The sequence below is a fragment of the Alternaria postmessia genome, assembly GCF_024291825.1.
Source record: "Alternaria postmessia strain BMP 2775 chromosome Unknown scaffold_28, whole genome shotgun sequence".
NCBI lineage: Eukaryota > Fungi > Ascomycota > Dothideomycetes > Pleosporales > Pleosporaceae > Alternaria > Alternaria postmessia.
This window is the reverse complement of record NW_026260101.1, coordinates 138449-163767: the sequence shown is the minus strand read 5'-3', so window position 1 is coordinate 163767 and position 25319 is coordinate 138449. Positions and strand designations below refer to the sequence as shown.

The 25319-nt window shown below is 52.4% G+C and overlaps 6 protein-coding genes across 6 annotated transcripts; 2 read left to right on the top strand and 4 right to left on the bottom strand.

Annotated features, from left to right (window-relative positions):
• Positions 1 to 795: 795 nt before the first annotated feature.
• J4E82_005364 (uncharacterized protein) lies at positions 796 to 3762 on the top strand (the record flags this gene model as incomplete). Its single annotated transcript, XM_051731631.1, has 2 exons — positions 796 to 3567; positions 3661 to 3762. 2 exons carry the CDS (start codon positions 796 to 798, stop codon positions 3760 to 3762), a joined length of 2874 nt encoding a protein of 957 aa, XP_051588589.1.
• A 3522-nt stretch (positions 3763 to 7284) lies between these two features.
• On the bottom strand, positions 7285 to 9561 carry J4E82_005363 (uncharacterized protein; the record flags this gene model as incomplete). The annotated part of the gene is made up of 2 exons (XM_051731630.1): positions 7285 to 9133; positions 9275 to 9561. The coding sequence occupies 2 exons, from the start codon at positions 9559 to 9561 to the stop codon at positions 7285 to 7287; spliced, it is 2136 nt and encodes a 711-aa protein (XP_051588588.1).
• A 2754-nt stretch (positions 9562 to 12315) lies between these two features.
• Positions 12316 to 13205, top strand: J4E82_005362 (uncharacterized protein; the record flags this gene model as incomplete). Its single annotated transcript, XM_051731629.1, has 2 exons — positions 12316 to 12656; positions 12716 to 13205. 2 exons carry the CDS (start codon positions 12316 to 12318, stop codon positions 13203 to 13205), a joined length of 831 nt encoding a protein of 276 aa, XP_051588587.1.
• Positions 13206 to 13828: 623 nt separating this feature from the next.
• Positions 13829 to 14536, bottom strand: J4E82_005361 (uncharacterized protein; the record flags this gene model as incomplete). Its single annotated transcript, XM_051731628.1, has 2 exons — positions 13829 to 14289; positions 14341 to 14536. The coding sequence occupies 2 exons, from the start codon at positions 14534 to 14536 to the stop codon at positions 13829 to 13831; spliced, it is 657 nt and encodes a 218-aa protein (XP_051588586.1).
• Positions 14537 to 18779: 4243 nt separating this feature from the next.
• Positions 18780 to 23546, bottom strand: J4E82_005360 (uncharacterized protein; the record flags this gene model as incomplete). The annotated part of the gene is made up of 2 exons (XM_051731627.1): positions 18780 to 23408; positions 23499 to 23546. The coding sequence occupies 2 exons, from the start codon at positions 23544 to 23546 to the stop codon at positions 18780 to 18782; spliced, it is 4677 nt and encodes a 1558-aa protein (XP_051588585.1).
• A 704-nt stretch (positions 23547 to 24250) lies between these two features.
• On the bottom strand, positions 24251 to 24873 carry J4E82_005359 (uncharacterized protein; the record flags this gene model as incomplete). The annotated part of the gene is made up of 2 exons (XM_051731626.1): positions 24251 to 24692; positions 24782 to 24873. 2 exons carry the CDS (start codon positions 24871 to 24873, stop codon positions 24251 to 24253), a joined length of 534 nt encoding a protein of 177 aa, XP_051588584.1.
• Between the last annotated feature and the right edge of the window lie 446 nt (positions 24874 to 25319).

Sequence of the window (25319 nt, the reverse complement as noted above, 5' to 3'; positions counted from 1 at the left end):
GGGGTCGCGTAGTCGGGACAGTCCGCTCGCGCCAGGACGTGCTACTGCCACCATCTCCGCGGTCGCGGTTCGACAGAGCCCACTGACCGCATCTTAACCTGACAGCTGTGGATCCGGGCATGCGCTCTCTATTCGTGCCTGTTGCCCGACTCCGCAATCACAATCCTTTACCGGTTGTTTACCTTCTGTTTACCCAGCAATCGATACGGAACGTTTGTCGGCTCGGAGGAACTGCTCGCACCAATGCGTTGCAAGGTACCGATGCAAGCATGGGGTCCAGGAACGCACATGGCTCCGAAGCCGAGCTGTAGTCTGTGCCTGCGGGAGCTGCAAAGATGGGGCTCTGTAGCACTTTATATGCGACATGTGTCGGCTCTACTTGCCTCTGTCACAATGAAGAGCCTTCTTTCCATGTTATGCAAAACATGTGAGGCTTTCGAGATTTGAACAATCTTATCGCACCGTGTTCACGTATTTACGTATTCTAAGATTTCGGTGGCGTTGACTGCGGGTGCCATGTAGGTATGCTGTAGACTGACCAAACCACAATTTGGGCGTCCGATGAAGTATGCCAAAGACACTTTTGAGACATGGCCTGGACCCTGCATGTGTGTCACGTGTTGTGGCTATGCCTGGCGGGTACCTGTGGCGCGAACCGAGCAAGCGCAAGCGCGACAGACACATGGTGAAGCGGTCAATACACCCAATACTGATGTTTGACAACCCAACTCGCAATAATGATATGAATTCTCCCGCACACTCTTTGACACGACGTACACAGCAAAAGCAAATACAATGGACGATCTAGCCGGCCTTGACTGGTCGCAGCCCGCCAAAAAGACAACGACCAACACCCCCGCGGCCTTTCCACCCTTCCGCCAGAGCCCCACGCCTCAACTGTCCGGTCGATCCACGCCCCTTTCCACGCTCTCTACGCAACCGTCTGACACTGGAGCTGGCTCCGGTGGTACTCAGCAGTTCAAGCCGCCCTCGAAAGCAGCGACTCCCGCAAACGACAGCTTCGCTAGTCTCGTGTCTTCCAACAAGTCCAAAGCCCCGACAAGCAACCTCTCACTACAAGAGCGGCAGAAACAGATACAAGAGGAGAAGGCGCGACAGGAAGCGGAGAAGAGGAGGCAATGGGATACCACTTTCGGGGGTGCTGATTCAAGCCATTTGGACACGTTAGGAAGTGGGAAGAGCACACCAGAGCCGGCCGCATTTGGCGCCCCGCGTCCGTCGAACAATCCCTTCACCAACCATGGCCTGTCCAAGACCATCAACAAGCCTTTCGCAGGCCTGGACACCACTTCGAGGCGGCCTGAGGTATCTTCTCCCAGCGAGGCTGACCTCCTTGCAGCATTCAACTCGGCAGCTCCCGTAGACAGCTCAAGCCACTTTCCCAAACCAAACCAAGGCAGTGGCAGAAGCACGCCTGCTTACAGCGCGAATGTCTCTCGGGGCAACACACCCCTACCACAGCCTACTCCTGGTAACAATGCGCTTCTGGACGACGATGATGACATGTTCGGTCTCAAGCAGATGGCGCAAAAGTCGACTTCGCCTGCGCCGCCGCCAACCAATGACGCTGATGATGATATACTAGGCTTGTTAGGAAAGCCTGTCTCCGAGTTTCAGCACAAAGAAGCGCTACAGCCAGCCGCTGCAGAGGAGTCTTCACAAGCACGCCGACGGGCTTCACCTGGGCCCGAAAACGCACATGACAAAGCTGTTGCTGAGCTAGTAGATATGGGATTCCCGGCCGAAAGGTCAGCGATTGCACTAGCGACTACTGAGTCTGGACTGGACGTACAAGCTGCTGTGGGATGGCTGCTCAATCAGGCACATGCAGAGGCGAAACAGAAAACACATTCACAGAGTCAAGATAGATCCCGCCGTGAGCCAGATGAGTTCGACGAGCGTCCGAGGCGAGGAAACAGTAGACCCAATGGACGCGAATCTTCAAGAGAACCGCGGGCGAGTAGCTCTAGGCCCGCGTGGATGCAAGACGATGAAGCACGGAGTCGATCTGGTCAACGTAGGCAAGAAGGTCAAGAGAAAGACGTAACTCAAATGGCTTCAGAGATTGGCAACAATCTTTTTAAATCAGCGAATTCACTATGGAAGACGGGCCGCAAACAAGTACAGAAAGCCATGGCCGACTTTCAGCAAGAGGGCGATCCTAATATGCCAAAGTGGATGAGAGATGCCCAGGCTGCGGAAGCTGCTCCTCGCTCAGGTCGACAACAGAAGGCTGATCAATCGGCTACAGACGAGGCCATGATGCTGGAGGCTGGTGGACGACCCACTAAGCCTTCTCGGACGAGCGAGATGCGTCAGCAAGCCGAACCGCTACCTGTACGCCAAAGAAGAGAGCAGGAAACTGGGCGAAACGATCGCCCAGATCGCATGTCGTCTCAGTCTCCATCACAGCGGCAGCCACCATCAAGTTTGGATAAACGACCAGCGATGCGACTGACCCGCCAGGAGGTTGAAGAACAGAGCTCCCAGGCGTACGTTAGTCCTGCTCGCCGGAAGAAGACCACTCCACAACCGCAGCCAGAAGTAGATCTCTTCTCTCCAGAACCTACGCCCCCAAAGCAGGCTTCACGCCAACCGACACCAGCAAAATCTAACAACCCGTTTCTCCAAGCAACTTCAGCACCAAAGGCTCGAAGTCCAGCGCCTACACCGATTGCATCCAGACCGAAAGCACCACCGCGACAGATCCCTCCTGTCTCGTCTTCGGCTCTCAGTTCGTCGTCAGCTGACCGGCAAAGAGGTTCAGAGGCATTCAAGCGTGGAGACTACTCCGCTGCACACGCTGCCTATTCTTCTGCACTGAGTCCTCTTCCAAAAACACACCCTGTCACGATAGTCGTACTCTGCAATCGCGCAGTCACTAACATCAAAGTTGGCGACCCGAAAGCAGCAATTGCTGATGCCGATGCAGCCTTGGCTATAATCGGCATATCGAGAGGAGAAGGCGAAAAGATCGCTACAGGTGGAATGGAGGGCGAAAAAGACATGAAGGAATTTTACGGTAAAGCCCTCATGCGAAAAGCAGAAGCACTAGAGAACATGGAGAAGTGGGCAGATGCACACGGTGTATGGAAAGAGGCTGTTCAAAATGGTGTAGGCGGTGCCATCGCCATCTCTGGACGAAACCGCTGCGAGAAAGCCGCAAATGGCGGCAACAACAATGCGCCAGCAGCCACCAAACGCCCACCTCCAGCCCGTAAGCCCGCTGCTCCTAGACCCTCCGCCATGTCAGACCTAGGTGGTGGTCCAGCCATCGACTCCGAGGCCGTCAAGCGCATGAAAGCCGCCAACGCTGCCGCTGAACGTGCAGACGACGAGAAGTTCGCCCTGACCGATCAAGTCGACGCCAAGCTCATCGCTTGGAAGGGCACCAAGTCCGACAACCTACGTGCTTTACTGGGTAGTTTGGATAAAGTGCTTTGGGAGGATGCTGGATGGAAGAAGGTCAACATGGGCGATCTGGTCATGCCGAATAAGGTCAAGATTATCTATATGAAGGCCATTGCCAAGGTTCATCCTGACAAGGTATGTCCTCTAACTTCTCCTTTCTCACTTTTCTACCATCGTACTTGAAGAGGTTTTACAAACGGGCAGAATGCTAACCACGTTCCACTACAGATATCTCAAACAGCGACTACTGAGCAGAAGATGATTAGTGCAGCTGTCTTTGCCACATTAAACGAGGCGTGGGATAAGTTCAAGACAGATAACCATCTATAGTCTGGCTGTCCTCTATGGCCAACAATTATAACTTTCCATTTTGAACTTGCTTATGATACCACTTGCTACCTGTGAACATGGCAGCAATGAGGCACATTTTGCCATACTAAACACTTGGTCTGTTCCTTTCCTCTGTCGATTCCTCTCTCATTTGTTGAGTTCTTTTCTTCATCTTTTCCTCTTCGATTCATATGCACCCTGTCGCCCTCGATCTTTGTTCATACTGTAAAGCTGTGGTGTGAAATGCTCATAGCTAGTTAGCTAGCTTATTCGCTTTGACAAAACAATGCATTCTCCTTTCAAGTCGTGGCGTACCTGCCTCGCGCCAATCATGTTGTATATTAGCGGTGATGCTGATTTAACTTGACCATTACTACCATAAGTACTGGGGGGACATTAGGACATGGGTGGGTTGCTCCTATTGAATTGTTGCGTTTCCAAATGATTGATATGGACTTTGGTGTGCTTGGGCCTTCTCAGCGACTTTCCTTACAACCCTGTTCTAAACCTAGCACCAAAGATTAAACTTACCATCTCACCTAAGCTAGAACATTCTTCTACAATATTTCTTGACTCTTGTTAGCAACGAAAAGCTAGGAAGGGGTATAGCATGCTCTCTTGTGACAAGGGATGCTAGGCAAGAGACTTCCTATCCTCTCTTGAGATACTCCTTTACTTTCGGGTGGATATAGCAAAACCCAAGCAGAGTTCCGGGAGATATGCAGCCAAGGAAGTTGACCTTGTAATTCTAAAACACCAAAGATCCGCCGAGAAGGCCTATCTACGGACTTACTACGTGCCGTAGTCGGTTTATTCATTCCGATAAGCGAAAATGACTTATGTTGTGTTGCGGTAGCGCGCAAACACACTCATGTTTACACGTCTAGGAATGGATTTCCACCAGCTGGGTTTAGCTATCAGAAATCTTGCTTCTATTCGGCTTCTTTTCTGACTTCGAGTTGGAATCAACCTGGTATGCATGTTGGTGTCATGCCTGGTCTGGGACCGTGAGTTTGGGTATAGCCACTTTGTTGTGGTATAAGGCGTAACTTCTCTACTACGACATGGTATCTGCTCAGGCATCGACTTCGGCAACTACATCCCGAATGGCCTAGCACTGCCATCCAATCGCTCTCAACTCCTACAGGATACATCATCTCTCGCTACTACGCTCAAGAGTGTGCCGAGGCTACGCATTTCGTCATTCAACAAGAAGATCGCTTTCCCTTTATAGGCAGCAACCTCATCCCTGGACATCGTATGATTCCTTCACTAGGTGCTTACTTAGACTTTTGAGAGCTTACAAGCCGCTGCTTTAAAAATGATATTCGGGGATCCTGCCCGTCATCCAATCGCCCTGTACTCCTCCAACGTTGCCTGTCCCCACTGTCCCCACTTGAGAGACGGTAGTTGCAGTTCTAAGTGAACAGCCTCGGCTCGTCTCGGTCATCAGAAGTGTGTTGTTTAAATTTTCTAATCTCCGAGAAGCGCTTCATAGCACAGGTGTTCGAATATAGCATTCAAGCACGGTGTCCAACCGCTATCGCGCCGTACCGTTGATTACTAACGTTGTATGCAAATAGCAGGAAGAACTTAGTGCTAATACACCCCTCGGAATGTGGAGGAAGACGAGAAAATAGGGAGATGCTTCTCGCAAGCGCCATCATTGTGAGGTGATTCTTGTCCATGTTCTGTCCTTGCTCTAGCTGTGACTTCTAGCCCGGAGCGGAAGGTGCGCACGTGCAAAATAGCCAACACTGCCCAGGTGAACCTTATGCAGTAGGAGGTATTTCGGGGGCAGAAGTTCACGATGCTTGGAAAATCATGAGCCGGAACGGCATAGAACGTACAGAAGTCGGACCGGACATTTGAAAATCTACCGTGCCGTAAGCTTGGCTGACAAATTCCGGAAGCTGAGGTTCGGGGTACTTGGTAGGTAGGCTTGCGTTTTGCTCGGTAGTCGTAGAATAAGGGTGTCAAGCTAGGATGAAAGTTTGGGACGTCAAGTTAGGTTACCTGGTCAGTGGTCAAACTCATGGTGGCTGCCCAGGTAGATTATGTCATGCCGCAATGATCCAGGTCGCTCGAAAAATAAACTTTCGCTCTATTTCGACTCCGGTGTTTTGCTTCTCCTATTCGGACAAAGAGGAGACGATGAGCTTACTTGCTTGTTCGCGCGCATGCGCTGGCAGGTGCCGACAGTCTAAAGCGGGAGTTGGTACGCCAAATCTTTAGCTACGGGCTATCAGCCGGAGGGTCGCGTTTGCGCCTGTGAACAGCGCACCGGTACTTGTCCGTGCTATCGGTAGTCGTGGACTTTTGCTAGCTACGCGTCCTTTAGCGGGGGCGCACTACTACTGCTTATTACTCCTTCGCACCCAAATCCCCGGCGACTCACAGTAAACGTCGTATAGGCAGTAATGTGATCACACGGCATGCATCGCGGCTTCAGTGCCACAAACCTGGGCAGTGCACATCGGTACCAATGATGATCGGTAGTTGAACGCGTGTGATGTCGTCATGATTGCCTCCTTGCTGTATACCACTCAACCAGTCAATTATCGACCATCGATCCGCGGAGGTTTTGCACCTGAGCGATTTCGTCTGCTCTTGTTGGTTGTTGATGTGGACCGAAGGCGTCCCCGTAGTGGTGTGAACCATAGATTGAACAGAGCTGAGAGGAGAGCACGATAAGCGTCGAGTTACGGGTCACACACACCTGATCTTTAGGCGTTTTTCTAGACAACGTGGCTTGGAAACTCCCGCGTCCCCGCATGACTCAACCTAGTCTTGCTGCTTGCTTATTGCGGTCACGGCGTAAGTGTAGCACCCGAGGTGCAAGGTACGGGTACTTCTTAGTGGAGAACGCGAACGTGCTGTGTGAGGGTGTACTGCAGCAAAGCTCGATCATGTTGTCTCACGATAAGCGTGACATGGTTTCTCGGACCTGCGGGGATGGGCAATCTGTGTGTTTTTGTTATATGCTTGTGAAACTCGCTATTCATTATCCGTACATGTTTTGGTATATGGTAATAGTACAAAGCTGCTCCATGATATAATGCTCGAGAATCGAAGTGCTAAAATGAGAAAACTGATATCGCGTATTCCAATTGTAGACCGAAGTCGCTGCCAATGCCCAAACTTCGGGTAGAACTTTTGGAAATAGTACTAGTACAAAGTGATAGCGGTTCTACAACTTTTAGCCATGGCGGAGCTGTAGGATGGCATGCGGATATCATCCATGCCTCAACGTGTGCCAGGAACGTGGTAACCCACTAGATAGCTCTCCTATTCCCACGGATCCATGTTTCTGTTAATGCGGACTCGTGCTTGTGCTAGGCACGTCGACCAGGTGAGGCGGTTTTGGAGATCGGGCCGAGGTTTATGCAACGTGTAACGCTATGTCAGAGCCTCAGATCCAAGACAAACACGAACAGTGCATGCACACTCGATGCTGTTGAACAAGAGAGGTATTATCCGCGGTTCTATTCGTCGCATAGCGATCTTATGCGGGGCAAGCAGTTACTGACCCGTAAGCTGACCAACAACTCCGAAAAGCAATTGATCTTCAGTCTTGTACAGCGCATCATCGTTTCCGAATGCCGTCTCTAGACTGTTGCTGATCCTCCAGAATTTCCCGTAATTTCCGTTTCTTATGCCTTGGCCTTCTTGTGCGGCAATTTCCGTCAGCTGTTTGATGCGATTCGAGATCATCTTCTGCTGCGCCTTTGCAGACGCCCAAAAGCCCGTCAATTCGTCGATGCACGTCAGTGTCGTATTGAGTGTCTCGATGAAGGTCGGCAGTGACGAAACGAGCCCCGCAGACGTCAATACATCAACCGAAAGCATGAGCACGTATCCAGGGAAAGGTGTCGAGAAAGAGAATTCTGGTGCGACGGTGGGTGTAGGACGTCGGTGGCGGTTGACGGGAGCTTGTGAAAGCATCATCGATAGGAAGTTAGACGCCATACGTATTGACCGCTCCAAATTTCGGCGTATTTTGTCCACTGGCAGTACGTTAACTCTCACCTGACGATTGAGTCGGATGATTGTAGCGTAATACAAAGCGTGCATCGACAAAAATGTGCCCGCATATCCATCAGCAAAGCCTTTGTCCAGGTTCTGCGGGGTGTAATGAAGGTTCTCTGGCAACATATCATGCCAGGCGTTCAGCTTTTCGTTCATCTTTGTATAGAAGATGTCATAGTGTTGTTCGTAGGCACTGTCCGGGCGGCGCGCAGCACGACTCGTAAAGGTAAGCACGTCACCCCATAGTGCCGATATTAGGCATAGGTATGCCGTATTCCCTAGAACAGAATGGGGTATAGCGCTTGCGCTCAGAAGTTCCTCGTCGAAGAATGGTGCATCGCACGGGGTTGATGCGTCGTACATGCTATCCAGGCATGGAAGTTTAACGAAGGCATCCTCCAGGTTGATCACAAAGGGAGTTCCTCCAAAGAAACCATTGTATCGCTGTTGTTGCAACATGTCAACGGATGTTGGAGTGTCCACGATATCGTGACTTACATCCATCAGGAATCCGGACCAGAAAGTGCGGCGGCAGCATTCTGCGTAGGTTTGACGATCAAATCCATAGTCCAGATCGGCGTTGCTATCGGCCAGCTCTTTAATACCTTCTTCAGAGTTCAATTTCAGTGCAATAAGCGCTCGCAAACCAGCACCGCAATAGTCCCACGCCTCCTGTGATTTGCCTCGAGCGAAGTTGTAGAGCGCAAGCATCAGTCGAGTCTGGCACAACTGCAGACTGAATTTGCCGAACCGTTTTTCTGCTGCGTATGAAGCGACAGCAGTAAACTTTTTCCCTAAAGCTCCCCTGTCCTCACCAGCCGAGAAGAGAGAGCCCATCGCAAGGACGGAATATAGGAGCATCAGATGGTCCTGACTCTTATCGCGATTGTTCTCTACCCATGCGAGGAAAGGTCGACGAGGAAACATGGCGTACGTTGCGCTACCGGCGTGAAGGAAATAAAGGTCCAATAGACGCATGGTAAGTCCGGGGTCTGTTTCAAAAGGATCCTGTTCCCATTGGAGGGCAAGGTAGTCAGAATAAGAGCCGCGTACAGGGTCGCCCGAGCCCTGGTCGTTTGCGGAGCCGCTCCAATCCGAATCGTATGACTGCACCGACATGTCTCTTGGATCTGTAGCAGTGTTGGGACGGAATTTTCGAGATCTGAAAGGGGTTCCGGCGTTCCACGTGTCGACCTTTCTTGATGAGTCTCGCAGCTCTCCAGGAGCTTTGTTTCTGTCTGAGGTTGCCGCAGGACTTAGGACTTCGGACGACGGATTCTTAAATAGCGGAGCGGAATTCGACGGTGAGGTCTCGCCGGATGCATTGCTTTGGTTGAGTCCACTACCAGTCGTTAGTATTTGTCATTGTATCATACAAGTATAGCCTTGTCTGGTCCAAAGCATAACGGACCAATTAAGTTAATGCACTCCATGTTCTCGAATGAGAAAAGAAAGAAAGTCTCAAACAGCGAGGTTCACTTACCCTCTGCACACCCTTTGCGACTTGGAGCATTGGTGACACTTTGGATATCCGGGCTCGCATTTGATCTTCTTCTCTCGACAGGTCAGGCAAGCTTGCGCAAGTCGCTTTCGAGGTTTACCGGCCTTTGTGATACCCCATGAAGGATTGACCGCTTCGCCGTCTATTATAGCCCGGCAATAGGTGCCATCCTCGTAGACGTAGCACGGGCCTTCGCCTGGTATATCACGTTGTCCAACACAACGCGAAGATCGTACTGGAGCGCGCGAAGAACCTTCCAGTCGTCTCATTCTGACAGGTCTATTCGGATCAAACCCTAGTTCTTGCTGACTAGAGTGGGCTGTCATCGTTCCCGTCGCATCAGACATGAGCGATACTTGCCGATGCCCATTGCCTACTAGGTCATGCTGTGAAGGATGGGCGAAACTTTCACGCCGTTGGAGATCTACCCGACTGACGCCAAACCCCGAGCCTGGCGTCGACGACGAGGTAGATGGTGTAGCGTTTGTACCTGACAGAGGTTGACGATGGTGGTAGGGCGTTTGAGAAGCGATAGCATTATGCTCGGGGTGGCCATGGAAGTAACCATCATATTCATGCCGTCTCTTCAACGTCGGACTAGAAGACCCATAACGCCCAGAATGGTTGTAGAGTGCCGGAGCGCCACCCGCCCTCAATGATGGATCCGATGACTTCTTGTCGAGTAGCTCTGGTTCCAAGAGCGTGCGAAGACTGGGTAGTTGTTGCGCATTGTTATGGCTTCCACTGGAATCTCTAGGACGGATGTGCTGGCTAGGGGCGATGATTTCTGGCCGAGACGATGAAGCATGGTGTGGCGGGTAAGGGCTGTAGGAGGGCGGAGGTCCTGAATGTGAGGGTATGCTGGGTGGACGACTCATATTGAGAAGCATAGCAGGTAAGATGCGGTTTGATGTTCGGCGCTTGGAGTGGGATGATTTCCACGGTACACCCCGTTGACCGACCACATGAGGGTATATAGAACAGCAGGAGCTATTGACTGCCTAGGACGCTCAAGAGATCCAGGCACTGCTCAAGACTTGACACTGGTGCAGCCACGGCATCAGCTAATGGTCAACTTAACAGGTACATAAAGGTACGTGAGGAAGTCAGGAAGGTGGCCGACAAACAGAAGCGTCTGGCCTGGACTGGGATGTCCGCTGCGAGCTATTGCAGTCTAGAAAGTAGACCAAAGAAACAACAGTCCGTGCAGGGCTGACGTCTGGCGACTGAGCACCACTGTTCCGGCTCCTTATGAACCGCAACCGAAGCACAAAGCAACAGTGCATGTAAGAGCGTATGTAGGGGCGACACGGGAAGAACTTACAGATGCAGGGATTATGATATGCGCCGCGGACGCACCTTTTGGGCGCAATTGACACTGAGCACGCAGCGAGCACTGCTTCGATTGCTTGAACGTAAGGCAAAGGATAATAGCAATAAGTATAATAATGCCCGGGTAGCAGGAGTGAGGGTGGGCGGACGACAGCGGGACCCCGTGCTCAGCCAGTCAAGAGCTTACCAGGAGGCCCTTGTAAGAACAGGCTTCAAGGAGGAGCGACCGCGGCCTCCAAGTAGGTCAGCGATTATTCCAGTGGCGTGCAGTGACGGACCGCCAGGGACATGGTCGTGGAGCCTTTGCTGTTTGAGACCCGAAGATGCTGGGACCAGCCAGGGTATGGAGCAAGCCAGCCGGAATATTGGCTGCAGATATCGAGTCAACCGCCTTCAGCGGGCTAGATAGCGTGCTGCGTCAGATGCAGACTGATGCACGTTACTGCAGTCGTGGATGGCGCGTGGGCAATGTGAGCCCCAGATCGTACCAACTGGCAGCTAGCCAACCGCAGCTAATCCGCTAATGACCTGTGCAGATCATGCAGCGTGAGCTCGGAATGCAGCGAACATGTCCTTGCTATTTTGCCGCGAAACTCTGGGACCTGGCGTTAGGTTCTGGAGCGGTTCCGTCCAATAAGCTTCAGTTAGATTGAGGCCAAGGACTGGAAACAGCTAAAACGTGCAGCCACCATAAACGACGCCTCTCGCTGCAGGAGAAAAGAGGGCAAATAAGCCGCCGTCAACAATGCGAACAAGAAGACAGGTGTCCCGGCGGCCGGCCCTATATCGCCAACGAGAAGCCTTTTGTCCCCGCTCAACATTGAAAAGGCTGATGCCAAATGCTGACACGGGCGATGCCGTTGTCGTCAGCCAAAAAGACGCCGAAAAAAGCCTGACTAAAAGCGGCACCAGAATCCGATCGGAACGAGCTCACAGCAGCCGTTGAGCGGGCGATTGAGCCCATCTCGATCCTCTTACGTCCCGGATCCCCTAACGCCTCTGGCCTTGCTTGCATGAAGCCAGCTTGGCCCGCGCCGAACGGCTCTAAGCCTAGCGGTCGGTTTCTTTGATTGCACTCCCGAGTCCATGCGCATCTTCGGGCGTCCTAAGACTCCATATAATAAGGGCTTTCTCCGGATGCCGTAGTGGCTTGACACGAGATGGCCCCGTCGCGTCTTTCGGTGCAGTAATCGAGCATGCGTACGCAAAGTGCTTGCTGTGCAATCGAGCTTGCCCTAACGATGGTCCAGGATCGGCTGTGGCTTCCCGCTGTCGGCGATGACGCCCACAATATCTTCGTACCTCCCGTATTGATTATGAGACAAAGGACCGAGGGATCAGGCGAGCGGCCGGGAACTGACAAGGACCAAGGCGCAGGCACAAGCGGATCGCCGTTGAGCTGGACCGAAGCGAAGCGGCTTGCGAGTCAGTGCAAATGATGGGGTATCAATGGTACCGGGAATGAACGCCAAGGTCACGTATACGCTAATAGCTGCTTACGCAGCTAGCGTCGCGCCAAGCCAGGTCTGAACTTCTCTGTGCAGGTGCGACCGAGTCGACTGTCACCACCACAACAACACCACCGTTGTCAGCCTTTGCCGAAACCCCTTTGGCAACCACGTGCATGCTGCGAATCTCTGACCCAGGCGCATCTTTCCTAACATATATAAGTGCACAGAAAATCCTGCGACATGGCTACTGAGGTTCGCGACAAAGATCTGGCGCGCAACCCGTCACCCGCTGCCACTGCGCAGCAAGGCGACCGCCGCCCCAACACACCGGAAGCCGCAGAGGTCAAGCCCACCAACCGGGAAGCCAGCTACGGCTCGAGCTCGTCTGCTCCGCTGCCTTACGACGGTGGCGCGCCTCCCCTACCCGACGAGCCCGTCCCAGACGCAGAGGATGACGGCTGGGAGGCTAGGTGGGACAACAACGCTGGCGCATGGTACTACTTCAACCACAAGACCGGCATCTCGCAGTGGGAGAATCCGCGTGTCCCGACCGCTTCTGCCCAGAGCTATGGCTACGACAGGTTTGCTAACTATCATCTTCATTTTATGTCTTTCTCAGCCTAATACGTGCATCTCACAGACACCCTTATCACGGTGCCGCCGCTGCTATGACATCAAGCTCTGGCGCTCCGGGCACCAGGTCTCCTCCAAAGCGCAAGTGGGGTGGCTACAACCCAAAGATCCATGGTAGCTTTGACCCCAATGCGGACTATGCAAAGGAGGCAGAGAAGGAGGAAGAGGACGCCCAACAGGCCGTCTCTGCTGCAGCTTTCGCCGCTCGTAACGCGCACGGTTCTAGTCATGACTACACAACAACTGCTCAGTTCAACCGCTTCAACGGCAAGCAGCAACAAACTGGTCAAGGCCCTGAGATGCACAACGACGAGAATAAGAGCCGTCGCCAAATGAATGCTTTCTTCGACGTTGATGCTGCAGCCAACAGCCATGACGGACGTAGTCTCAAGGCGGAGCGTCGCGCACAGCCTCTCAGCAAAAAGCAGCTTAAGGAGTTTAACGAGAAGCGCAAGGCTGCGAAAGAAGCGAAGCGCAGAGCCTGGTTACGCGACTGATTGTGTGGGCGGTAAGAAGAAGAAAAGACAGTGAAGGTTCAAAACGACCACTAATGCAGGCTAGATTTGGGCCATATCCTTGGAATTGACGACTGCTCGTCTGTTAAGTGAAGGTAGGATCTCACGCTTGTCTTGGTGCTTATGGATGCGACATTGTAGCATGAAGGGACTACACGTCTTAGCTCTTCGTTCAGCGCCGCGGCACACACTACACATGTTATGCCTGGCCATGATTATCGCTCATCATGTACTCGAGCGGATGATCAATTATGACAGCTGGTCCACTTCTTGACTAGTCTGGATGTATGCGGTGTTACCAGCGGGAGCAAGCTTCTCTTGCTCGTAGCCACGGCTGGAAGCTAGAAAACACTTTGTACTCTTCAGTGCATAGCCCGTAGATACAATGGCATTTCTGTTGCCTTGTTCACCACCCAGATACCGGTCCCATGTGCGCCATGTCAATCTTTCGGCGCTTTGCCTTTGCAATGCACGCTATCTTGTGCAAACCCCACCACATGGTTTTGTGTTTGCCGTGAACCCAACGTCATCAGGGGCAGATTCGGTTCCTTGCAGCTGCAGGCCGTCAGCAATATATGTATATTGCGGCCAACAGTCGAGGTGCTTCAGCCACCCTTGGACGCAAGATCCTGGGTACCTAGGTCCGCCATCTGCTTCTGGACGTCTTCCACCGTTGATGCAGTTGTAGTCCCTTGCGCCGATGCACTGTTGCCTTGGGCATGCTCCGCCTCTGCGTCTGCATCATCCATGTTCTCGTCGGTGTTCTCTCCAGCTTCCGCTTCCGCTTCGCCAGTCTGTCCAATTCCTTTCTCCAGTTCCTCCACGGCTCCAAGGAGCCAGTCTACGACTTCATTCTTGTCGTTGATCTCCGCTTCATAGACCGCATCGTGGCCCGCTCGGTTGATGATCGTGACATCGGCACCGGCGTGAATGAGAAGTTTTACGCTTTCGAGATGACCATTCAACGCGGCCCAGTGGAGGGGTGTGTTGCCTGCTTCATTGACCGCGTTGAGGAATGTGGGTTCGGGCTTCTCAGCGCCGGTCGAGAACAGCAGCTTGATGACGTCTATGCCAGAAATTAGACATGCTTCCCGTCATGAGTATCTGGAGAAGTTACCGTTGTGTCCATTAGCAGCAGCATAATGCAGCGCGCTATTCTTCGAATATGGGTCGATAGCCGCAGTGTAGAGTTCGGTCTTTGATCGCTTCGTTTGTGTGGACAATTCGGAGATGTACGAATCGAGCTCAGCTGCTTCATTCGCTCGCGCCAAGTACAGGACCTCGTCTACAACGTCTTCGTCTAGTCCTGCCATTTTTGCTTGTCGGCTTGCGCTTCGGGTGTCTCAGTGATTCTCTGTAAATATTTTCTGACAGGTCTGCCCAATGAAGGAAGCGGGGGCGGGGTCCAAAGCACTAGCCCCCATCAGTCGTAGCTCCTGAGTGAGATTTCCAGGGCTGCAATCCATCGTTCATCGCCGATGCTGCACCTGTCCCCTAATCACTTTACATATGCAAGTGCACACGCTTCCTGGCTGTGCGCTATACTCAATCAAGGGGTTTTACCTCCTTATCTTCCTCCCACCAGCATAAAATCAATTCGATACAGCACCCTTACCGCAGATCCTGCATTGTTAATGAGCAAGTATAGCAATCAATCTATGGAAGCGCTAGAAGGCCAACACGCATGCACGAACTATGACGTGCAGCTTCTACTCTAGTTTCTCTAACGACCATCGGCACCTTCCGAATTCCAGATTCAAATATACCCCTTGCTCGCCTGTGCATTTGACAGTTTCTCTCCCACATCAGGTTCGACGGCCTAACACAACATCTAAGCACAACGACGAGCTCGAACCACCTGACTTGTGTCCCTGGAACCTTATTCGACCGTTGTCTTTTCGACACCTAAAATGGTGTTCGTGAAATTCTGCGAAGGATCTCGCATGCATTCAAACGTAGGATATAAATTGAAAAAAGAATTAAGCTAGCTTACGGAGCGTGCTGCCTACATGCCAGGACTCCACCGTGTCTGAGTTCACAAATTGTGTTCTCTTATGAATACATTTGACGGTTCGGACGTGTGGCTGTGTTACATCGGGAAGGAAGCCTCTCCGCCAACTTGGAATTACCCGGTTGCCGTTCTGTCCTGAAGCGGCAAACTGGGCCCATATGAGCCTACTCTGGCTATTCTGCTTTGTTGAGAAGCAAGACCAACAATGGTGGACCTAGAACACGCAATCGATGTTTGTACTACACTTCTCTCGTAAGGTGTCGCATTCGTTTACGGGAGGGAGCGTCTACCTAAATGCCGAACTACGTCATGCACGCATAGCGCTCGCCTTCACCTGCCATTTCGCACTCGGTTCAGCGAACTCAGACGGGGTGACTGCTTGATGGTGTTCCCACTCAAACCTTCATCCTTCCGCTAACCCCTGCCAGAGGATAGATTGCGCAAGGGCCTTGATCCATGAACCTGGTCTACCCGTGAAGATCCAAGATCACAACAGGCTTAGGCAAGCAAGTACCTCGGAGCCAGCACTTCGCGTCTTACCGAGGCCGTTTCAGAGCTCAGGAAAAGATTCCCACCAATAGTCTTTCGGCGATATCGGTCCGATTCCAAACGTCTGATCAGAAATCATCAGATGCCAACCCGGCCTGAAAGAATTGCACCACTTTGGCGCTTCTATGATCAACGGTCGGACATGTGATAGAGAGCCTTCCCGCTGGGATCGACGCGGACCATGTATCTACTTAAATGAAACTGGTGTATTGTCCGTTCGGATCACAGCCGAACCCAGTCATGTAAGATTATTAAGGCCACTTTGGTTGGGCTCATGTTGATGGAAGTTTAACTTCAGGTACACTCCGCACTCCGCACCTGTCTCTCAATGCGCTCTTGTCCGCTCCGGTCTGTTGGCAATCATCAGGCAAATCGCTTACCGAAAGCAGACAGTGTCCGACTGCTTACCTTAGTGCACGATGTAGCCGTGACCCCCGAATGGCGACATGTTATCGAGGGAAACCATTCCGCGAGCTACACGTTTAGCAAGCAGGGAGAGCATAGATCTCCAAACATCGAGCCCCGTTCGCTTTCGTTGCCCCATACGGAGACTCTTGCGCGGTTACATATGAGCCGGAGTCGTTCCCACAAAATCATCTGCTTTCTAGCCAGGTGACAACAATGGAGAACATTCCAGAGTACCATACGCGACAGCAATCGACTGAGAATCTCAATAACGGCACGCTCAATCCGTCCACGTCGTTTTGCATGCCGCTTTAGTGTCATGTCACTGCCATTGGCGTTTCACACGTTCTTAAAGTTTCTTTACTTTTTAGCCTCCCACGCCGCACACTAAGTTACCCCGCGGACGTGAAAGCCGTAGCGACGCCTGCGCTAAGGCTTGTGCAAGGGGGAGAGGCGGCATTTGCAAGCCACCACCTTGATAGTGATTACTGCGAATGGTCTGGCGCAGGCAATGTACCGATGCTCGACTGACGGAAGCCGCGTATTACCTTTCGGAGGTGTGGGTACCGCAATATTAGCTCTCGGCTCACATTACCCTGCTGCGCCGTGTGGCTGCGTCAACACCAACACTTGTCGCCAGGCCGTTTGTCAAGAGGATGCGTGAAGCAACAGGATTCTGTCTCAGTTTTGAACCGGCAAAGTCTATTCTTGAGTGGCAATCCTCGGGTCAGCAGCGCATAAAGTCTTATGCAAGACATCGTGTCACACATCGGCAAAGCATGTTGTTTCTCCACTGAGGCTCGGTAAGCCCATAACGTCTACACATTTGTCGATCGGTGTGATAGCCTAGCTCTGGGTGCCGCTAGCTGCTCCTACGGTTGAGAAGGACAACGTACGATTCTTAGAGAATCCTGCTCATGGTAATCAAAGAATGCGCTCGCGAGGTCATGGCTTCAATGATTACGTCTGGGCGTTTACACACAGATCCTTCAAGATGGGATTCTTGGAACAGGGTCACGCTAGTAATCTTGCTCGATAGCCAATTAGCTATCCCCGGAACGCTATCCGAAGGCGAGACCCTTCTGTCACTACCGTCACTGCTAGCAGCCAGACGGGAGGAACTCCTACAGCCTAGGATATCGACCAGGCCCCCTCTTATTTACATGACTCAATACGTCGTGATATCAGTCATTGTGATATTTTTTATCACTTGTCGAGTTGTCATGCGCCATGATAACATGCCTCCAAAAGAGTCATGATAGCTCCACAACACATGTACCTCTATTCAGATTTGGACTAACAGTCTGCGACTGAGCATCTGGAACATCGTTGATCTCGTGGTCTGCCGTAGAAGCTTTTGAACAGATTCAATAGCGGCACGTATGTGGGTGGCAGGCCGCAAGCGCAACCACCCCCTCTCTCGGTTGCGCGAGAGAGAAAGTCAAAAGTCCGCGCGGCGCTCAGCTACGGAATCCGGACATGCAGCCCATCTATTCTTCACACGTAGGCTCGCAAACGAAGTTGGTGACATGCATACGCATGTATTAGCGAGGGAGCTGTATATGTGGAAGATGTGACGGTGGTGCCTTAGTGGATGGAACGGATGTTATTTGTCGATGGTTTTTCCGATCTGGATTTCTTTTTCCCATAACACTGGTTGAGATATTGGGGGGCGAGCTCGTGCCCTTCATTGCCGTGCTTTCCTTCTGGTAGTCTCTGGCATTATGATTCATTACTTGCTGTTTGGAAGGCTGCGTTTGAAGAGAGCTCTGCAACTTACTGAGTTGATGTTGTACAACGCCTATCTCTCGTACATCAGTCATTGCGGGAGATCTAACAAGAATGGGGTTGGAGACTAAGCAGGTCAGTATACCCCACTTCAGGCAGACCATCACAACGTCAGATCTAACATCATGCTGCGCGTCTCTAGCTAATACTGCGTGTCCAAGTATCCTCAGCAGAACCTCTGCGTGGGATTTGGCCCTCGAGCTCGTTCAGTGAATTCCGTACCGAACAACCCTGCGTCGCTAGATTTGTGCTGTGGCAGAGTTACTTCCATGGCACTCGCGTCAATGTCTTACATAGATGGAGACAATCTGACGATCAAAGAGTGTTGTGGATGCAACTCGGCCCTTTGACGGCGCCTCCAATGTGGCCCAGGACTACATGACTCAACTCAAACTGTACATCATATCTACTCCTGCCGCGCGTACTCATGCATGCTGCCCGAAGTTAGTCTGACATGTCATACACGCAAGTGCAACACAGAAAGATTAAAGAAGTACTTATGCATGCTTGTGGAGGTAAAGTATGCCGATGAACAAAATGCTGGTCATTTGCGAGACATCCTAAGCACCGAAAGGGCGATGAAAGTGTTCATACTATGCTATACCAGCTGAACGACACTTTGTGAAGTTGACGAAGAAAAAGAAACAGAAGCTGACTTGACGCCACACTATGTGGTACGAAAAAGCAAAAGATGGTGATGGTACATGAACCCGAAAACGCCTTTTGCACATATCTTCGTGCTACATGCGTGTATCATAAACACCGTACCCATAGAAAAGAACCAAAAGAATAAGAAAAGATGCTTACTCCTCGATGAGCGCACCCAAGATCAAACTCTGAATGACAAACTCCGCACATGTAATCTTGATCTTATTCCCACCAACTTCTCCTTTGACAAGGAGCTCTTCGTGTACCTCAGCGTCGTCTCTCTTTCTCTTCTTGCCCTTCTTTGTCTTGCCACTCGCAATAGGCTTCTCGGTACCAAAGAGAGTAGCAGCAGCTTCGGCGACACCGCCTTCTCCGTTGTCCACATACACCCAATCCCACTTGCCATTGGTGAGCATATCGGATGCGGTGCCGAGATCGGCACAGCGACCGACCGTGGCAGAGCCAAGAGCGTGGGAGAGGAAGACAAATGGTTGTCGCTTTTCGATTTCTTTCTTGGATTTGCCGGTGACGAGGAGGACATTCTGGTCTTGGAAAAGAAAGTCACGACCCTGGATGGTTTGAGCGAAAGTGAGATCTTCGCCAGCGGGGTCGTAGGAAGTCATTGTGCGTGACCGTACAACACCATTTGGATCGAGGAATTTGGACACGCCAGCGGGTAGAAGATACCGCATGAATGGTGCAGCGCGCGACGCATTGAGTGAGTCGTGAATCCAGCGCATATGCAGACATGGGACGTTGAGCGCAAGTGCTTGGATGTATTTTGTGCTGCGAGAATGCGAGTCCGAGATAAGAGCGACGAAGCCCAGATCTTTGTATGCTTGTTTGAGCACCAGTCCAACTGACCCTTCGATGATAGAGGCTGACCTACGGCGGTTCTGGGACGATGTTGGTGCTTCCGCTGGCTCACTCTCAAACAGCTCGTGAAAACCTTGTTCCAAGACCTGTCCGCCATTGCTCTTAATTTGTTTAGCAACAACCTCCTTGTCAACGTCTGCTGCGGTGGAAGTCAGGACAAAAGCCATGTTCGTGAAGACACCACTGCCGGATCGAGTAGTAGATGCTACTGAGGCTGCGCGTGTGGTAACGTCCTTCAGTAGTGACGGTACTGCCGTTCCTCGCCGGGTGAAAGAAGGCGTTGTAAAGGGATCGGTAATAGGAGTGCCAATGTGAGAAGCTGACTTGGCGGGTGAGATGAGCGGAGAGAAGTTGAAAGGTCGATCGCGAAGTCGTTTCCAAAGGCCAGCTGTCAGGTAGATGCTAGCCATGGGCACCGAGATGTGCTCAGCTGACTGCATTGCTCTGCCTCTCGACAAGCTCTCCCTGGGTCGCTCCTCAAGAACTATAGTGGTGTTTCCACGTTGATCAGTAGTGGGGAACTCCTCACCACCGAGATCGTCGATTCTATCCTTGAAACCGACAACAACATAAGTGTTCTTCTTCATGCCAGTCTCGTCCACCTTGACATGATCACCCCGGCGGAGATCTAATGCCCGAACATGAACTGTATCCATTGACGTGGTGTTACCATCATCGTAGCGTATCTGCAACTGGCGGGCAGTTGCACGGCCAATGCATGTGGCAGGGTAATAATGGCTCCCTGGCCAGGAAGCGAACACTCGGTTTGGTACAATGACTTCCCCTGGTGGGGTTACAGCCCGTTGCGGTATGTCCTCATGTGGTCTTTCGACGTTGCTTGAATGTGGTACGGAACTAACGGGCTCGTCTGGCCCCCTATCAGCATCGAGCATCTCGACATCGGCTGATTTGTCGGAGACGATGGCCCGATGCTTCGTAGGCGTAAGTGGAGTGCTCTTCCGAACGCCAAAAGAAGCTTTTGGTTTCGCCGGGGAATTTGCTGGTGAAGACAAGCTCTGTAAGACTTCTCTAGACACCGTTTTAAGAGCACCCTGTCTCTCTTTCTTAGACCTGCTAGATTTTGGTAGGACCTTTGATTTTAGTGTCGTCATCCGTTTGTACGGAGCTTGTGCCGCTTCTCTTTCACGCGTGGCGGCAATAGCACCTTGGTCTTCTCGTGCGAGGACTGATGCAGTTGGTGGAGTATCCTCAAGCGCTTGCTGTATTTGTTCGAGACGGGGTGACGGAGGCGGGTCCGAAAGTGACTCTGTGTCTGTCGTCGCTTTCGGTGGACTGTGAGGGGCGTTGCGCCTGGCGGCATACGTAACCTTGCGCCTCTTCGTTGATAGGGGAGCTGGTGAGATTGGAGCTACAAAAGCATCGTCATCATCTTCGAGACCACTGAGTCGCGGCATTTCAACTTCGTCCTCTGCTGCTGACTGCTGTGTTTCGGGAAGATTGTAGATATCATCAATAGAATGGATACGGTTGTCTCCCCGGATCACATCGCTTTCATTGCCTCTGGAGCTGACAGGTGCCAGCTTGTTTGACTCAGATCTAAAGCGCTCTTCTTGAGCGATGTGGGACGCCTCTGTGCTGTTGATGTCATGCGGTGCAGTGGTTCCGTCCTCCGCAACATCAGTAGGACCCTTGTCAGAAAAGAGGGAGGGCTGTGTCTCGTCGAGAGCATCAGTCTCTGGAACAGTATTCTGACGTCGCATGCTCGGTGGTTTGGGTGGCCTTTTCATCTCGTTATGCTGTGACGGGTAGCGGTCGCGGACGTCTTCCACAAGCTGACCTTGTTCGAACGTCTCTGGATCTCCACGTCCAGTCTCTGGATGCACTTTGCTGGGTTCGGTGACATCTAGTTCCTTATCCAAATCTTCACCGTGGTGCTCTATGGAAGCCTTGTGTTCGAAATCTTGTTCCGCAAGCGGTAGCTCGTCATCATCCTCCATGACTGTATCTTCGTCAAGGGTCGGTGTCGCAGTGTCCCGCTCAGCCACTCCCTCCGCGTACTCATCATAGGTGTGCTCGTCGTACTCCAGATCGTCTTCCTCGACTCGCTCATCGTCGGGTCTCAAGAGGGGAGGGCTGCTCGGTACGCGCTCTTCGCCGTCAGGAGTCTTATCTTCATCTGTACTAGACTTGGGTGGCATTGGAGGCATTGACGAAGAGATGACTTGACTTGTATACCCCGTCTTGGTAGCCATGGTAGTCTGATTGATGCTATATTGGTTCATCGATGGTGACGATGGGAAGCGCAGCGATTTTGGTCGTGGTACACTATCGAAGTCTGCAGTCGCATCTGGTTGCGAGTCCATGACAGCGACAGACTCCCTGCTGCTATGAGGTCGATTTATCTCCCGCAGATGCTGCTGCACTTCTGAGTTGTGTTGTTGTGATTCGCGTTGCAGCTGCGAGGAGGAAATTCCTTGCTGGGTGGAATTCCGTGACGGGTGACCTGAGGGAGTGCGATAGGGGTGCGAAGAAGTCTTAGGAACCTGCACACTATTGTCATTGCTATTGCGTCTCACGGTAGTCCGTGTGGCGTGAATCGCGTTCTGCGACGGATCGTTGGGGTATTGTTCGGTATTGTGCTCATTTACTCCATTCACCGCAATGGTTTGCGACGCCTCGTCCATTGTCTCGTCGTCGTCATCATCATCATCGTTATGGGACTCGCCGTGTACGCCACTTCTCCCACTCTTCGACTTGAGAGGCGATGGTAAACTGACGTCTGCCACGCCCCTCCTCCCGGATCGCGGTACTAATGGTGTGGGTACTGAGATGTGTGATAGGGAGCTAGCGGCCCGGCGGTGGGCATGCTCCTTTGCCTTTTGCGCCTTCACTTTCCTGCTAAGCTCTTGCCAGCTATCCTGCTCTATACTCATGCTGTGGTCGTCTCCGACAGAGTTCTTCCTCCTCTCTTGGGACTGCTTCACCGTGACATAATCGGCTCGTGGCTCGCTGGACGACCGCGCGATAGGATCTGATTTCGGAGTGTCGGGCTGTATGGCTTTGATAGGACTGGAGTAGGCGGGAATTGGACTGGAGTGTCGCAAGTGGCTGAAATTGGGCGAAGGGCGTGTGAATACGACATCCTCGGTGACACCGCCCACTGCAGGCGAGGTAGGCGCCTGGGTATTGTTGAAGGCTTGTGTGAGAGAGATATGCTGTAAGCCGCCATCACCTCCATTGCCAAACGCTGGAAAGAACATTGAGGGAGAGGCAGCGGTAGCGGGTGTGGTATTGATGTGCATAGCTGAGCTGGAGCTGCCCCTATTTCTATTTGCTAATGCCGGTGTTTGAAACTTGAGTGGGCTCGTGGGCGCCATGCTGTTCTGCGCATCTGCAGCTTCATCGGCATCGACTACGGTAGGGCTGGTGGGTGTCGGCATGTGCTCGTCTTGGCTGGATGCGGCCGTATCCATCTCGTCTGTAGGCAGGTCTTCGCCATTGTCGTCGTCCGAATGGTCAAGGAAGAGCGACTTGGGGGCGTTGAACTCTCTGCCCTCGCTTGTGTATATGCCACTCGTCCATGTCTTCAGCATCTGACTATCCGGCTGAGTGTCCCCCGGCGCGTCCATCATATTGAAACTCTGGTGCATCTTGAAAGCCCAGTTCTCTTCTTTTATGTTGCCAGTGGAAGTCGGCGCGCTGTGATGTTTGGGTAGGGCAGGTTTGACATGTTTTGCGGTCGCGGCGCGTCGTGGGGAAAGAGCGCGATTGAACGGGGAAAGCGCAACGGGCGGCAGGTGCAGAGAGGCGTGATCCGGGGAATGGCCCAGGGCCAAGGTGGAAGGAACGCGATTGCCCGAGTGATGGCTCTCGGTCGATGTGGTGAAGTGGAATGGCTTGTCGCTGCAGGCCCGTTGCCTGAGGGCCTGGGAGAGTTGGAATGGGTCCTTGGTGTGGCGTCAGTCAACCAACTCCAGCGATCGGCGACCGGGGTGCGACGCGCCATCCCGGACGCGACGGAGAAGACGGGTACTCACATCATAGAAAAGATCTCCAAGCACTGTGGGGGCTTGCGAGTCTTCCATTGCGAAAGCTCAATACCGGATGCACTTGGTCGCAAAATGCAGCACCCCGCTGTCCACACGTCTTACCTGCAATCAGCCGAGACGGTTACGCGCCAATTAACGCGTAGTCATGTGCCAGTCAGTGACCAAGCGCAGCGCTCCTTCTTTGCCGCTTGAGTGTGGGACGCCATGTTCATTCCGCACCCATACACTACGAACTGATGTATCCGCATTGCTTACCGACCTTTGCTGTGTATAGTGCCCTTTGAAAGACACTAACATACCTTGCGCTATTCACTAATGTCCGGCACATGGCCCACACAAGACTCCTGCATGCAACAGACAGAGTAGCCACAGCTTTTCATACAGATTCCCATAAACCACCCAGTCTAGCTGCCCTGAATGGTCAGAGGTGTCCTTGCCATGTCCTCTGGCAACGTGGTTCAAATTCATTCAGCTTAATTCACGGGCGAGGATATGCAAAGAAACAACTCGTGTCATCCAATTGACATAGACTTTGTACAGGTGTTACTCGACCTCCTCGCCATCCTGTCAAGATGTGCTCCACTCCAAATCTCACACATCACTCGTGTTCTAGTGTTCTTCTCCTTCTCCTTCTCCCTCCCTGACTTCATCCTCTATCTCTCCCGCATCTCCATCTCATGCCCTTTAGTCCTCTTCGTTCCCTCATTCCCTCAGTCGCTCCCACAGCAAATACTGCAATCTTATCCGAGGAAAGTGTAGTACAAGCTGAATGCGACGGTCAAGCCAACAGCGGTCCATCCAGTGCGGATAACCTGTTGGTTCTTGAAACCAATACCGACGTCCCAGGCCAGATGCCTCAAGCCGTTGAAGCTGTGGAAGAAGAAGGGGAAAGCGTAGAACGCCTTCAATCCGGCCTTCACAGCCGCTGGCCAAGCAGCGACAGTGGCTACCATTGACTGCGTCTCAAGGTGCCATCCGGTGTATGGGGCAATCAGGTAGGCGATACCGAAGAGGTAGAGGGAACCTGAGAGGGTAATGCCGGTGATTCGGTTGAGCGACGAGGCGTACCAGGTGATTTGGGGCTTGTAGATGGCCAGGTGGGGGGAGACGGGGCGGTTGACACGCTGTTTCGCGAGGATCTCGGCGGCTTCAGACTGCGAGGCGTGTTCCGTTGCTGCAAGTCTGTATTATGCATCGTCAGTCTCGCTTTGCGCATGCATGGCAGTCATCACTGGAGTGGTCGGGGAGAGCTTGATGCTATTATGACATACCTCCGCTGGACCATGCGTCCCGCAGGTTGTACCCTCAGACTGGGCGCGGCGGCCCGTCGCAGACCAAGCTGAAATACCCGCTGAGAAGCCATTGTGTAGTTTCTCCGATGCCAATCGACAGAGCTGTCAAGTGTCGTGTGGTGATGGTCGACCGTCTATGATGCGCAACGCCGCCAGCCCAAATCTTCCCGATTCCCGAGGTCCCCCTACGGCCCAATCAGCAGCTGAGCATTACGCGACTTAGTCATCCACTTTGCGGACAACCGATATTTTCTCGCGTGCGCGCTGCCAACTTCCTTTCCTTCACGAACCTCGATATCGCCGGCAATGAGCGCTTGCGTGCTGAACTGCGGGAATGACGGCTCATTTTGTCTGCTGGCGTTATGTCAGTGGATGGGGCTCAGGAGGGATCGGAGAGGGATTGCCTGTATTAATCGCTTGTGTTGACCAAGACTATGTCTGCACGAGTTTCATATCAAGGCTACATATTGTGTTTCTGCGCTGTGATTGTCGCTGTCTTACTGCATGATGCAGACCT